The sequence below is a fragment of the Sceloporus undulatus genome, chromosome 2 (assembly GCF_019175285.1).
Source record: "Sceloporus undulatus isolate JIND9_A2432 ecotype Alabama chromosome 2, SceUnd_v1.1, whole genome shotgun sequence".
NCBI classification, from domain to species: Eukaryota; Metazoa; Chordata; class Lepidosauria; order Squamata; family Phrynosomatidae; genus Sceloporus; species Sceloporus undulatus.
Genome location: NC_056523.1, coordinates 187135658 through 187150391, shown reverse-complemented (window position 1 = coordinate 187150391; position 14734 = coordinate 187135658). Strand labels below are relative to the sequence as shown.

The 14734-nt window shown below is 43.3% G+C and overlaps 1 protein-coding gene across 3 annotated transcripts; it reads left to right on the top strand.

Annotated features, from left to right (window-relative positions):
* The first annotated feature begins 771 nt into the window (after positions 1-771).
* Positions 772-13636, top strand: LOC121924092 (ZW10 interactor-like). 3 transcript variants are annotated; one of them, XM_042455195.1, is made up of 10 exons: positions 772-860; positions 3804-3903; positions 4039-4150; positions 5336-5502; positions 7048-7104; positions 7325-7476; positions 8479-8650; positions 8734-8873; positions 11767-11926; positions 13155-13636. In XM_042455195.1, the coding sequence occupies exons 1-10, from the start codon at positions 805-807 to the stop codon at positions 13233-13235; spliced, it is 1197 nt and encodes a 398-aa protein (XP_042311129.1). In that variant the 5' UTR covers positions 772-804; the 3' UTR covers positions 13236-13636. The 3 variants fall into 3 exon arrangements, with proteins under 3 accessions (XP_042311129.1, XP_042311131.1, XP_042311130.1); XM_042455196.1 differs by lacking the exon at positions 772-860 and adding an exon at positions 1434-1536; XM_042455197.1 differs by lacking the exons at positions 11767-11926; positions 13155-13636 and having other exon boundaries at positions 8781-8873.
* Positions 13637-14734: the final 1098 nt, after the last annotated feature.

The window sequence follows — 14734 nt, the reverse complement described above, 5'->3', positions numbered from 1 at the left end:
ACGGTGCTATGGAAAGATTGGTAGCTTTCTGAGCTATTCAGCCATTTCAGTAGTTTTGTGAGACAGTTAGCTTTTCTGTCAGAGAGCCCTGGTGCCACAACAAACTACAATTCCCAGAATTCCATAGCATTTAGCCAGGGAACTTACAGTGGTGTCAAACCGGATGATTTCTGCACTGCGGATGTAACCCACAAGTGAATGCTCAGAGTGCTGGATTACAAACAAAGGTCCAAAACACACTGCAGAAATAATCCAGTTTGCGACTGCTTTAACTGCCCTTGCTCAGTGCAAGGGAATCCTGGGAGCTGTAGTTTATAATGGCACCAGAGCTCTCTGACAGAGAAGGATAAATGTCACACAAAACTACTATTCCCAGGAATCCTTAGCATTGAGCCAGGGCAGTTAAAGCGGTCTCAAACTGGATTATTCCTGCGGTGTGCTTTGAACCAAAAGCGCCTGGACTCAGGCCTCTTCACAGATTAACAGCACTACCCTCTTATAGCACTGCTATTATGCCGCTCTAACAGCTCTGGCTGCCTCTTCCTGTTGCATTCTGGGACTTGTAGTTTAAGGAGGGGGCATTTAGAATAGTGATCCAGGGAGCTCTTAGGTCTCACTGGACTACAAGTCCCACAATTCAACGGGAGGAGGCAGCCAGGGCAGTCAAAGTGGAAGATCAGTGCTATAAGTGGAGAGGAGGTTTGGGGCGGGGAGAAGGGGAGGCCGCAGGAATGGCGCTTTTGGCCCAGGAGGAGGCGGGGAGGAGGAGCAGGGTTTGAAGGAAAGGGCGGGAAAGGGAGGAAAATGGGGGACTCTTCCTTGTCTGGGCACAAAATGGCGGCGGAAACCAGGGCTGTGGCGTGAGTATGGGTCGTGTGGAGGACAAAGGAAGGGGCTTCTGTGGGGGAATGGGGGGCCTTCTTTCCACTCAGGGCAGAGGCCTCTCTGCTTCTGCATCCTCCTCCTAACCCAGTAGTCCCCAAACTGTGCTCTTTAAAGGGATTTTGGACTCCAGCTCCCAGAATCCCAGGCTATTGACCCACATGGCTGAGGCTTCTGGGAGCTGAAGTCCAAAATCTCTTCAGGGGCACAGTTTGGGGGAACCACTGATATATTGGAACTGGGTTAAGGCTCAATAAGGCAGTGCTTCCCAAACTTTGCTCCTTGGGACTTCAGCTCCCAGAGGCCCCAGCTATCCTAGTCAACAGCCAGGAATTATGGGAGATGAAGTCCAAAATTAACTAGAGGCCCAAAGTTTGGGAAACATTGCTACAAGCTGCAGTGGTCCCCAAACTGTGTCTTTTTAAGGGGTTTTGGACTTCAGCTTCCAGAATCCCAGGCTATTGGCCAACGTGGCTGAGGCTTCTGGGAGATGAAGTCCAATATCTCTTACAAAGGGCACAGTTTGAGGGACCGCTGTTCTAACCAAAAAGGAGGACATTCGTGGTCAAAATGGAGGGCACGACCAAATAAAAAGTTAAAAGGCACTCCTCTAAAGATAAAACTCATGATTCTTAGCCCTGCTCAAAATGTAGGGTATGTTATGTTTGTAGAGTTTGTAGGGTATGTTAGGTTGAAATGGAGGACACGTCCTGGAAAAGGAGGACGTCCTAACTGCAAAGGACAAGGCACTGCAAAAACAAAATGAATAATGTAGGGCATTCAAGAACAAAAACAGAGGGCACGACCAAATCCAAAGTAAAAATAACAAAAACATTTAAATCAAGATCAATATAAAGATGCTTCTTAAGCCCATCTCGAAATGGAGGACGTTTAGGAATTCTTCCTGGAAACATGGTTGAAATGCAGGACACGTCCTGGAAAAGGAGGACTTCTGGTCAGCCTGGTTGGGCCCCTCAGTTTTGGGGTTGAGAGAGGGAGCAAGTAGCCACCCTTCAGTTATTTTAGTTTTTGGATGTTGCTTCAAAACACACTGCAGAGATAATCCAGTTTGAGACCACTTTAACTGCCCTGGCTCAATGCTAGCAAATCCTGGGAACTGTAGTTCTAAATGTCTCACAAATCTAGAGTTCCCAGAGTTCCCCAGCACTGAGCCAAGGTAGTTAAAGTGGTCTCAAACTGGATTATTTCTGCAGTGTGTTTTGGACCTATGTCACAAGATGCAGTTCAGATGTAATGGCCGCTAGCTTAAATAGTTGTTGTTGTGTACTTTCAAGTCGTTTCTGACATATGGCAACCCTAAGGGTGGCCAGATGTCATAACTATAAAGGAAGGCAAGGCTCTGCAAAATACAGGACATTCAAAAAATGTAGAAGGACATAACAAAATATACGCTAAAAACACTCATTTAAATGTAAATTCATACTGCTTAGTCATGCTCAAAGTGGAGGATGTTTTGAAATTCCTCCTGGACAGAAAGTTGAAATGTAGGACATATCCTGGGAAAGGAGGATGTCTAGTCACCTTGCCCTAAGGCAATCCTATCGTGGTGCATTCAAGTCGTTTCTGACTTATGGCAACCCTCACATACTGGTTAAGACAAAAGTCTGGTTCATGGCTTGATTTACAAAGTACACCTGTCATTTGGGTGGAGAGGCATGGATTCTGGGATTATGATAGTTACAGGAAATAGAGGTTCAGGTGAAATTGAAAGCATGGGTAAGAGCAGAATGGAAAAAAGATAGAAACTGTAGTATGTTGGAAGATCAGCTACTCTTGAGTGTTGATGGACCTTTCCGGTAACTTGGTACCACAGCAGGTTTGGAAAGCATGTAAGTTTTCCAAAACAATAGAAATTTGACTTTCCATGTCAGCCTCTCAAGATACCATGTACTAAGCCAACACTAACATTTTAAAGCCTCCTCTTGGTAGCAGGAAAACAGGAATCTTGAGATACAAGGGGATATATATATTCATTCTTCCTCCTGCAGCTTAGTTGTAGGGGAAAGTGTATGGGGTCCCTTCAGTTTAGGGGACTGCACAAGGAGTGACCAAGTGATTGCGTACCATGGTCCAGAGATATAGTATACTGTAATGTATAATGCTGTATTTAAAGACACTCAAAGCTTTGTGTGGGAATTATTTTATTGGAATAGATGTAATAATGTCAAGGGAACAGGTATACTTATATAAAAAAATAACTACACCTGAAGGATTTTTTTAAAAAAAGAGCTGTACCTGATGTATGTTACAGCAAAAGATGAATTGGTTTTGCTGTAAGCACATGCAGCTTACACATTTTGTCTTGACTTCTTGTACTTACAACTGAGAATAGCCAGAGATTTTGCAAAATAGAAATAAACTTAGTAGTGTATTCATTTGACAGTATGTTCCTCTGAGCACTAGGGTTTGTCAGTAACAAGAAGAATGACTAGAAGTTCGTATTCTGTATTTTGGCTACCATGATTGTTTGCAGTACAACAGCCCAGACAACTATGGATAAATGTGTGTGCATGTGGAAAATTTTCCATGAGAAAATATACATCTTTGCCATTGCACCGTCCTCAAGACAGAGGCTGCTGCCACACTGCAGGACTAATGTTTGGCAGTACTTTAACTATCATGGTGCCAGCCTATGGAATCCTGGGAGTTGTAATTTTTTGTGGCACTGGAGCTTTTGACAGAGAATGCCAAATAGCTTATCAAAACTAAAAATTCCCAAGCTCCATAGCACTGAGCTGTGGCAGTTAAAGTGGTGTCAAACTGCATTAATTATGCAGTGTAGATACAGCCAGAGTGAAGTTCCCCTGCCAACGAACGAAGTGAGGACATGATAAAAGTATGGAATTTTGAAAGCCATTATTCTTTTTTCTTGATATTGTGGTTGCTCATGTTGTTCTCAGGCTTCTGGTTCAGCTGAAGGATGAGCTGATCTCTGAAGACCCAACCAAAGATGGAATGGAGGCAGAGCTCCCAGCTCAGGTCTTGGCTGAGCATGCAGTGGTGAGTGGTTGCCTGCTTTTCCATCACTTGGGAAGTTTCCTTCAATCCTGAGTTGCTCAAAAATTGCCAGGGCTCCTTAGTACCTCCAGAATGCTGGTGTCAACACCCCTTTCCCTTTTGGTATATGTTTTCCAGAGCACCAGGAAGACTCACAAACTGATGTACACCCAGCTACAAATGGTGAAATTCCTTCTAGATTTCCTTGATTCTGCCCCATGCATCCAGGATGCCTCTGACACAGCTGTCCGTAAGTATACATGCATTGAGGAACACAGGCAACCTGTATGCCCAGCCCAAATTGATGAGAGTGTACCTTGGTCAAGAATACACATTTTAAAATGTGTATTCAAGTTATTTAACTGCATTGGATTCCCCATCTATGCATGTTTACTGGGGAGAAAGTCCCATGGAATTAAGTGGAAATGTGTCATGAAGTTACCTCACTGGCCCTTCACATAAAGACAAGGGTACATTGGACCCTTGAGAACATGATGGACTGCAACTTCTACCTGACCTAGCTAGTATAATCAATAGTGATGGATGACTGGAGATGCAGTACTAGAATGTATAAAGGGAAATACCCATTTCTGCTTGTTGTGTGCCTTCAGATCATTTTTGAGATTTGGTCAGAGGGGGTTTGCCTTCGCCTCTTTCTGAGGCTGAGACAGACTGACTTGCCTAAGGTCACCCAGTGGGTTTTTATGGCTGAGCAGGGATTTGAACCCTGTTCTCCAAAGCACTTAAACCACTACACCACAGTGCCTCTCACCCATCTCTGCTACTTGGCACTGTTTATATCTCCAGAGCCAAAAGGGAAAATATAAGAAAAGAGATCTCAAAAAAAATTCAATCAATCAATTCCAATTCAAAGTCTTCTAACGAAACAGTGCTAAAACATGTTGTGGGTCTATTTCTTTGACTGTCAACGGGTGGATGTATGTGCTGAATTAAGATCAGCCTTGCTGATTGTGGAGTTTTTTTTTCTGTTTCTGCATGAGAACCAAATTTTAATTGCAGAGATATTTTCAGGGAGCTGCACTGCCGTGGTAGACAGGGCCAATGTCAAAATGACCAGCAAAATGAGTCTTCATTTGGCTTAAAGTTCATCTTTCCATGAACCTAGGAGAAACATTCCAAAATGTTGGAATGAGGGGAAATCACTAAAAAGCTGGGGAACCACTAGACAGTAGTGTGATGGAAAATGGGGCGTGGGTATCTGAGCAGATTCAGTGTGAGACCTGAGGTTCTCTACCCTGTTCTTTCAGGATCTCACTGTAGCGTGATTTAGAAACGCCTACTTTGTTCTTTCAGGATCTCACTGTAGTGTGATTTAGAAACGCCTACTTTGTTTGGTAGTTTGAGAAATTCTGTTTATGATCAGGGTGTATAAATCTTGGTCTCTGGCCTCTCTCACTGGGCATTTCTCTTGAAGGGAAGGAGATGGTAGAGGCAAAACAGCAATGGAAGACACTTAAAGCAGAGTACCAGCAGCTGGTGGAGTTGATCAAAGGGGCTGTGCCTTACATACTGGCCAAACTGGAGGAAGGGGAGAATCGGGCTCAACTCTTGGAGAGTGCACTGCAGCGTTACCAAGCCAAGGTTAGTTTCCTGGGTGGAAGTGGTGCTCCAGGTGAAGGATAGGACGGAGAGGTCCCATCTTGACTGACTGATCAAACAAACAGCTAGTGTCCAAGATATCAAAATGCTTTAATATTTATATATTGTATAGATATTTTTGAGTATTGTTTCTACTATATTATTTTATTTGGGAACCTTTCAATTATTGAGCAGTAAGTCAACACATAGGTAAATCCCATTGATTCAATGAGGTCTCTCTAGTTGGGAATAACGTTAAGACTTAGGCCCATATCTGAGACAACCATGACAAACAGTTTACAGTTTTAAAAAGGCTGAGGCCAGTCTTAATATTTTTAGATTGTGTCCACTTCATTGTTTCTGTCTATGACAACTCGGGGGGGAGGGCGTTCTTGGAAAGATTTGTTCAAAGGAAGTTTGTATTTGCCTTCCTTTGAGGTTGCAAGTGTGTGACTTCCTCATGGTCAATCAGTGAGTTTCCATGGTCAAGCAGGGATTTCAATCCTAGGCGCGTTACAGACCGCCCCTTTGGGGCGGCCTGTAGGCGTGCTTTTCCCCGGTGTATCGGGGCCTCAGCTGCCAGACCGATAGCCTCCAAGGCCCCGATCTGCCGCTTTGCAGGCTGCGGGGAAGCGGCAAAAGGCCGCTTCCCCACAGCCTGGAAAGGGGTGTTCTTGGGGCTTCAAGCCCCAAGGACACCCCGTGGCGGCGGGGAGGAGGAGAAAGGGGCTGCTTGGCCCCTTTCTCCCTTGTTTTGCTGGGCGCAGCTGTCTGAAGGTTGCGCCCAGCGACGCAAACCAGGAAGGAGCTCCGAAACGGAGCTCCTTCCGCTCCGCGCAAAGGGTGCATTAAGTGCCCTCGTGCGGAGCGATGGCGTCACATCCACGCCGCCTCGTTTGGAGGCGGCGCGTTCGTCACGCCATCATGGCGGTGGCTGTGTGGAACGGCCGCTGCCATTTTGTACGCGCAGAGCGCGTACTAGGGTTGGGGGGGCGGAAGCACTGCCCCTTCCTAACCCTAGTATGCGTTCTGCGCGTACTTTCATGGCGGTCTGTAACCCGCCCTAGTCTTCAGAATTGTTAGTCTGCTGTTCAAACCACTACACTACGCAGGTTCTCTGTTAGTATTGCTTAAAAACATCTTTTGAGGATGGGGGTGGAGGGCTGAGATTCCTAATATTACTTCTCCTTCCCAAATAAACAGGGGATGTTACCCCTGGGCTGGGCATCTCCAGCAAGTCCTGGCAGTCCCACTGAGGAGTGCACACTCTTGCCACTGCCACTTGCTGTGGAAATTTGACAGCAGAAGTAAAAGCAACTATCACCTCATCATCACATTCAGGACGAGTGACTTTCCTTCATTATGTCAGGTTAGCAGTCTTGGAAATACTAAATGGAATGGGGAGACAATTTACCTTCCATCAGTTTTACACATGGTGTAGAAGTGACATATCTGTATTTTTGTCGGTATAGACATGGATCAGCTGATTTGGGCATGGTGATTTTGCTACAGATATACAGGTCTTACTTCCCTTTTGCACTTTTGTAGAAAAGGGCGATGGAAGAGAAGGCGAAGAGTGCTCACGCTAGGCTCCAAAAGGAACAGGTATGTATGTCAGGGTAGATAACCTATATTCCACACAGTTCAAGAGTGGAGGAAAGGAGCCATTACTTGGATGCATTGTTTGTGCCTGATGTCAGGCCTGGAAGTTGGAGCATGCACAGAGTGCATTTCCTTCTCTGTTGAGGAATGGAAGGAAGGGCTTTGAAGGTCATGAGGAAATTGAATCCTTTCATCTGGATTTGGTTTGATGTTTCAATGGCAGGAGCATTTGTGTGAACGGCAGCAGCAGCTAGAAAGATCTGTTGCAGAGCTGCAGGACAAGCTACAGAAAAACCGCCAAGAGCTGCAAGGACTGCAGGAGATGCTGGAGGAGCAAGAAGGCCAGGCCTGTGTCTGGAGGCAGAAGATTCAGAAGTGAGTAGTCTCAGTTTTAGTGCATAAACATGATGTGGTGGTTTGAGCATTGGACTATGACTCTGGAGACTAGGGTTTGAATCTCCACTTAGCTGTACAAACCCATTGGGCAAATTACATTCTCTCAGACTGAGAGGTTGTCAAAGGCAATGGCCCTCTGAACATACCTTGCCAAGAAATCCCTGTGATAGATTTCCTTTAACTATGCTCTTTAAGGGATTTTTTTTCAGCTCCCAGAATCCCAAACCATTGGGCAACATGGCTGAGCCTTCTGGGAGCTGAAGTCCAAAATCTCTTAAAGGGCACAGTTGGGGACCAGTACTTTAAGTCATTTCTGACTTATGGCAATCCTAAAGTAGTTGCCATATCATAAGGTTTTCTTGGCAAATTTGTTCAGAGGTTATTGGTAGGGGCATAACAAATGCGCCAATGGCGCACTCGTTGCGTAACTGCCACGTGGTGCCATGCGGACGCCACATGGCACTTGTGTAATGATGGCGGCGCCCATCTGGGTCTAGGGTTGAGGCATGTGTGGGTGGAGCGCCCTCGGCCAACCCCTAGCACATGGCGAGGGCGCCCCATAGGCCAGTCTTTACTGGGCCCTAGTTATCCATATGTGGTAAATAGATGAATTAATAGTACAAGATTTAAGTGCTTTAGTTACTTGTATGCTCTATAGAGGCTGTGGAACTTGGGTTGCCTAATCTGTAAATTAGATATATCAGGGTTTATAAAAATTACTTTTTTGGATTGCATCCTCAGACTCCTTCAGTCAGCTTGGCCACTGACCGTATTAGTTGACTATTTTGGGGACATTCGTCCAAAAATAATATTTCCAGCCTTGAAGTCTTGCTGCATAATTGACTTGGACTGCCATCATCTTCCATACTCTAACCTTAAAAGGGTGGTCAGAGTGAAGATCCATCTCTTCTCTGTTCTGTAATCATAATTCTCTCTGATTCTTCTCCTTATCCTCGCTCTGTTCTCTTTTCTTATATCCAGATTATCTGATTTCCAGAGCCACTTGGAGACTTTGCAAGGCGTAAAATTAATTTCTGTTTCTGAGGTTGACCTGGAGATTGAGCTGACCTCTTGTTCCCAGCCTGGAGCTTCTGATTCCCATCAGCTGAAGCTGCATTTACATTGGGTGGATGACGGGACTGTCACAGTCCAGGTAAGCAGAAGTGAGAAGCGGGGTGGTGTTGACTCAAAGAGCTGTGCCTTGTCCACTGATCCCATCTGTCTTTTGTACATTAGACTGACAGCCCTTTCTTCCTTGTCTCTGCTGTGATTCCTGTGGGCAGTTACAGCACCATTAGAGGCATAATCTTGGAACTGCAGCATAGTTATTCCCAACAAGCACATCTCATGGCTGAGATCGAGTCACTGCAAAACTGGTGAGCTTTTGAATATCATTATAGTTTGTGTAGCTCTTTTAGGCCTCTGCAGGTGAGGATTAACTTCCGAGCCTAATGTTATGCTCTGGGGTGGGAGTCAGGGAAAGGCATAGTTTGGCACTTGATTTGTGCAGAAGAGAGTCTGATCTTATTTCCTGCCCACTGCTGGCAGCATTCTAGCTGTGAATGAGGTGCAAAGCAAAGCAGGCATGGTCAAGCCATGTTCCTTCCAACATGGACATTTTCTTATTTAAACATGTAAAGCAGAGATCTATTCTATGACTGTCTACTCAGGAGTAGGCTCCAGTGTGGTACCTTCCCAGGATGCAAACCGATCATCTCTTCTGTGCAACAGCTTCCCAAGCCTCTTAAATGTTGTTTCTCATCATTGTGGAAATAACAGGAGAAGAAGCCTAAGAGCTATATGTAGACTCCCTACCCACACCCCCTCGACCTGAATATGAACTGCAGGCTGGGTTTCCCCAACTCTGAGTTAAATAAAGGATACTGGCCAACAGCACTGAGAAGGAACCTTGACTTACATCCTTGGAAAACTGCTGGCACCTAGAACTGATAGTGCTACCTGGAAGATACAATGTTAGATAAGTGGTGCTGCAGATATAGTTGTAGTAGAGGTACAGTAGTAATAATTATATTCAGTTATATCTCACATTTCTCCCAATAATGGGAGGAAGCTTATAACATATTTTAAAACAATAAAACAGATTACAATGGATCTTCTGTTCTATTGGGCTGGTTCTGTGAATTTGACTGCCCATGGATCGCCATGGCTCAAATTTTTCAATTGTGGTGTATGCATGGAGATGTGCTGATGTGTCCGCATGCATGTTGCCACCATTGAATAATATGAGATGCAACTTTCCACAGATTTTGCCAAGCGGGGGCTGCGGAATCAAATCCCTGTGGATGGGGAGGGTCCACTGTATACACAATCTTCAGTAAAATTATTAAAATAAAATACAAGCCATGTAAAATGTTAAAAACATTAACATTCAATAAAATACTATACCAACCATAAAGTCGTATAGTCTATCATTAAAAGCCCATCCCGGTCAGTTTCTAAAAGCCTTATGGCACAATAATGTTTTAAATTGACAGGGGAAGGAGAGCAAGGACGGGGCCATTTTGAGCCCTATAGGGATTGGGTTCCAAAGTCTGGGAGCAGCCACTGGGAAAGCTCTTTCCCTTGTTTCCATCAAACAAGCCTGAGAAGGTAGTGAGACAGAGAGAAGAGCCTCTCCTGCAGAGCTCTAATGGGCTTATAAAGGAAGATATGGTCCATCAAACAGCCTGGATCAAAGCTCAGAGGTTTATTGGTCATAACCAGCACTTTGAATTGTGCACAGAAATGGACCCGCAACCAGTGGAGCTGTTGCAACAAGGGAGTTGTGTGCTCCCTGTAGCCAGCTGCAGTTAACAGCCTAGCTATAGCACTTTGGGTTAGCTATTAAACATTTCAGAGGATTACCGTATACACTTTTGTACAAGTTGATCTCATGTATAAGTCGAGGGAAAGTTTTAGGGCCAAAATCATGGATTTTGATATGGCTTGTGGATAAGTCAGGTGATCCAGAGGAGAAGAAGGATGAGGAGAGAAGGTTTTAACATCAGATTGAGAAGGGAATCTCCTCTTTTACACACTCACACTTCATGCCTCAGCAGCTCTTTCAGAAATCACTGTCAAGGCAGGGAGAGTGGGGCATCGGGGTGGTACTTCTTTCAGGACCTTTCTAAGCAGTATCGACCCCTATATAAGTCGACCAAGGATTTTAAGGTCAATTTTTGGGCATAAATTTTTCAATTTATAGTCAAGTATATGGTGTAAAATCAGCTGCATGCATTAAAACCAAGAACAATCAATCAATCAATAACATCTTAGCATAAAAAGAGGGAGACAGGGCTTTTAACCCATAGTAGTAACAGTGAAATTGACTTGCCTGAAGATTAAAAGTGTGTAGGGGTGACACATGCTGCAATGCTCTCCAGCTGCCCCAGCGTTTTTCCTTCCTTCTTTAGAATGCCACTAGGCCCCAAGACTTCCTTTGGGAAAGGAAAAGAAAGATAGCGGGCCAGTTGAGTATCGTCAGTTATCCCTCTGTGAATGGTTATTTTGTGGTTTGACAGTTAGGCCTCAGACCCAACATCTGCCTTGCGCTCTGTTTTCTGGGCATGTTAATTGTGCTTTGTGTCTAGATAGTGCATAGTAGCCATTTTTGTAGCAGTGCCCACACCTAAAAGCCATTTGACAATTTAAAATGGGACAGTATGCTGAAAATTCTTGAAAGAATGAAAGTAGGTCCTAATTTCCTAGGCTGGATAAAGAGTATATATAGCGAACAATTTGCACAAACTGTAGTAAACAGTAAAAAATATAGATCTATTGAAATACAAAAGGGAATGAGACAGGAATGTCCCCTGTCACCTTTGTTGTTTATCTCAGTTATAGAAATCCTGAATAACAACATAAGAGAAGATCCAGAGGTAACTGGGACAAAGATTAAAGGTCTAGAATACAACTTAAAAGCCTATGCAGATGATGTAGTATTATTTCTAGAAAAACCCATCGAAAACATCTCAAAAGTAATACTAGCCAAATTTGGGGAAATTGCTGGATTTAAAATAAGCAGTGCCCACAACTGTTTCACTAATTTCAAAATGTAACCAGAGTCCCCCAAAATTTGGAGTCCTTGATTTAGACATTTTCAATTCTATATGTGAAGGATTGATGATTTTTGCACAGAGTGGATAACTTCTTTCAAGAGATAGTGTGAAGTAAAGAGCCATCATTGTAAAACAGTAAATCTCATTCCCCTTGACTCTCTATGCTTCTAATTGTTGTTAGTTAACCCTTTCTGTTGCTGCTCTCCCACAGTTTTGCCATTGATTGGCAGCAAGAGAAGAGGCTGTTGAGTTATCTGAAGCCATCCTCTACTTGTAATCTTTATGTAGAGCCAGGTTATCCTGCCAGTGGAGGGATATGCCTTCTCTCAGTAAAGAGTCAACATGGTACAGTTGATGTGACCTCCTACCGGGTTAGTATACATCTATTCCTTTTCTCTGTTTTTCTGTCTTCTGACAAAGGGGCAAGGCCATGATTTGGGGTTAGTATTCCTCAAATTAGCAAAATGCTTTTTTTTTATTTTTAGAAAAAAAGGCCACCAAGTGATAGGGAGTGTGTAGAGAAGTGGAACCATAAAGATGAACTGTCAGTGAATGCTGCATTTGATTACAACTATATGTCTATACTTATTCTGAACACTTGTTTTCAGTGCTGTTAAGCATGGCAGACCTTGCTAGGTATGCAGGTAGGTCTGAAGCAGGGGTGGAGAAAACTGACTTAAAAGTGCTGAGGGTTCCTTAAGACAGGAATATTGCCTCATGTAGATCCTAGACGGTAGCAAGCTTTTGGGAGGATGACTGTTGACTATTGAAAGGTGCCAGGCTCCTTACTGATCACCTGTTACTAACTTGCCCACTGTCACCTTTGGTCTCAATTTTCTGGCTATACTGCAGCATCTAACATCTAGCAAAATACTTCAGAAGGGGAAGATTTGTCAGATTTCTCAGAGGTGTTATGTTGTGTTTTCTTTTTATGCAGTGAGATTAAATTCTTGGAAGCCCATCCTGCCCAATCAGAGCACAATTCTGATTCTGAGGTGTTGGCCTTCATTTTCTAAGCACCCTTAAAGACCTCTTGTGGGGACCTTCACTTGTCAAATCGCTGCTACCAATTACTATTTTAACTATGTTGTTTTAAACCTATGTTTTAAGCTTGGTTTTATTTAATTATTTTTTAACTTTGTAATCAATATTTTAGCCTTGTCTTTTCAAAACATTGTAACACGCTTTGAATCCTATTGTGGAGAAAGGCGGGATATAAATACTGGAAAAATAATAATGATGATGATGGTGATGATGTCCTGCTTTTCCTACTGCCTTCCACTTTACCAAGCATAATTGTCTTTTCCAGTGAGTATGTTGTCTCATGATATGTCCAAAGTATAACAGCCTCAGTTTAGTCATCTTGGCTTCCTGGGAGAGTTCAGCCTTGATCTGTTATAGGACCCATTAATTGTTCTTTTCAGCAGTCCCTGGCATCCATAGAGCTCTTCTCCAGCATCATACTTCATATACATAACAATGTTTTCCTTTTATTTCCCTAATAAATACAATATATTTTTTTACTAAGTTTGTAACTTTACACCCCTTCCTGAATTCTGGCCATGATGCAGCTTTCATAAAACTCTCTTTATTCTGCAGCCTCCCCAGGAGAGACCTTCACTGAAGAATTGGCTAGTATATCTCAGTACTGTGGACTTCAGTGCTCCTTTCCTTGCCTGAAGAGCTGAGCTCTGCAACTTGATGTGGAATTGGGGCTAGAATCTCTCTCTGAGGGGATACTTCCTTGTTTCCTTCAGGTGTGAAAGAGAAAACAGATTTATTTGGTGCCACTGGATTCTCCGTGTATGTGTGTGTGTGTGTATTTCCTTTATCTGCCATGGCACCTTTCCTTTTTAATTTCCTCTGTCCTCACTTCATCTCTCCGTCCTTCATCTCACCACTCCATTACAATTCCTCTGGCTTAGTTTCTTTGTTGGTTGTGAATTCCACATTACTTGTCCTTGCCCAATATTTTGCTATTTGAAAAATTTTCTGTTTAATAAAATCCTATGTTTCAACAACAGAACAATACACAGATTAACATGGGAATCACTCCTCCTTACCCAGATCACACAGTATACTGTATATATACCCACTCTCTTCCAGGTCAGCATTCTCTGAAGATGCCAGTCACAGGTGCTGGTGAAATGTCAGGAATAAACTCTTCTAGAACATGGCCACATAGCCCGAAAAACTCACAAAAAACCTAGCCTACGTTTTGTTTGTGTTGGTTTGCTTCTTAGCTTGCTGACTTGCTCGTATGGGAAGTTTTGTTCCACTGACCTCTGGTGCCCTGTCTCTTTGCAAAGCATCCCAGGCTTGTATTACCCACCCAAACGGGAATATAAAAGGTTCTGTTCTGGGACTCCATGGGAGTTGCCACTTCATGGGTGCCCTCTTTGGTTTTTCCTGTTAGAAAGTTTTGGTGATTAAAATCCCGAGGCAAATGTCTGAAATTCCAGGATACTGAAATGAGCTGTGACAGATAATATTAATTGATACAATAGTATCAAACATCCACCAGTGATGCCTTTACTGGCCCAACCAAAATGCACAACATACATGTTGCAAGATTTTGCAGCTCCATTGGCTTCTTCATCAGGCAAAGTGTTAAACACCATACAGGAGAAAAAAAAATTGAAGATGTTAGTTGTAGGCCTGCATTTTTGTGCAATTTGTATTCTATTTGTCTCTGTGCATTGTGCATTCTGTATATTGTGCATTTTGGTTGTCCCAATAAAGGTATCACTGGTGGAATTTTGATGTTATTGGATTTGCTATATGGCCAACACAGCTACTCCTGGATGTTTTATTATTATTATTATTATTATTATTAACAATAATAGATTTTATTTTTATCCTGCTTTTCCGCGACGATCAAAGCGGCATACAGATTAAAATTCAACATAAAAATACATACATATCAATAAAAACAATGTAAAAAATACCATATTAAAAACTATTACACAGCCAGCTTGGTTGAATTGATCCAAAAACATTGAGAAAATCGTTACACAATGGGGGAGAGTGCATAATATCACATCTCATGGGGGGAAAGCTTGGTGAAAGAAAAAGGCCTTAAGGTTCTTTCTGAAAAGATCCAGGGAGGTGGTGGAACGGAGCTCGTCAGGAAGGTTGTTACACATTTTTGGGGCCGAGATGGAAAAGGCCCTTTGCGA

What these genes read in the sequence shown, in the direction of transcription:
- LOC121924092 (XM_042455195.1), top strand. Translation starts at nt 805, where the DNA reads ATGGGGGACTCTTCCTTGTCTGGGCACAAAATGGCGGCGGAAACCAGG. An exon ending in TGCAGCGTTACCAAGCCAAG is followed by an intron (nt 5,503 to 7,047) that starts GTTAGTTTCCTG and finishes GCACTTTTGTAG; the next exon opens with AAAAGGGCGATGGAAGAGAA. An exon ending in TTGATGTGACCTCCTACCGG is followed by an intron (nt 11,927 to 13,154) that starts GTTAGTATACAT and finishes TTTATTCTGCAG; the next exon opens with CCTCCCCAGGAGAGACCTTC.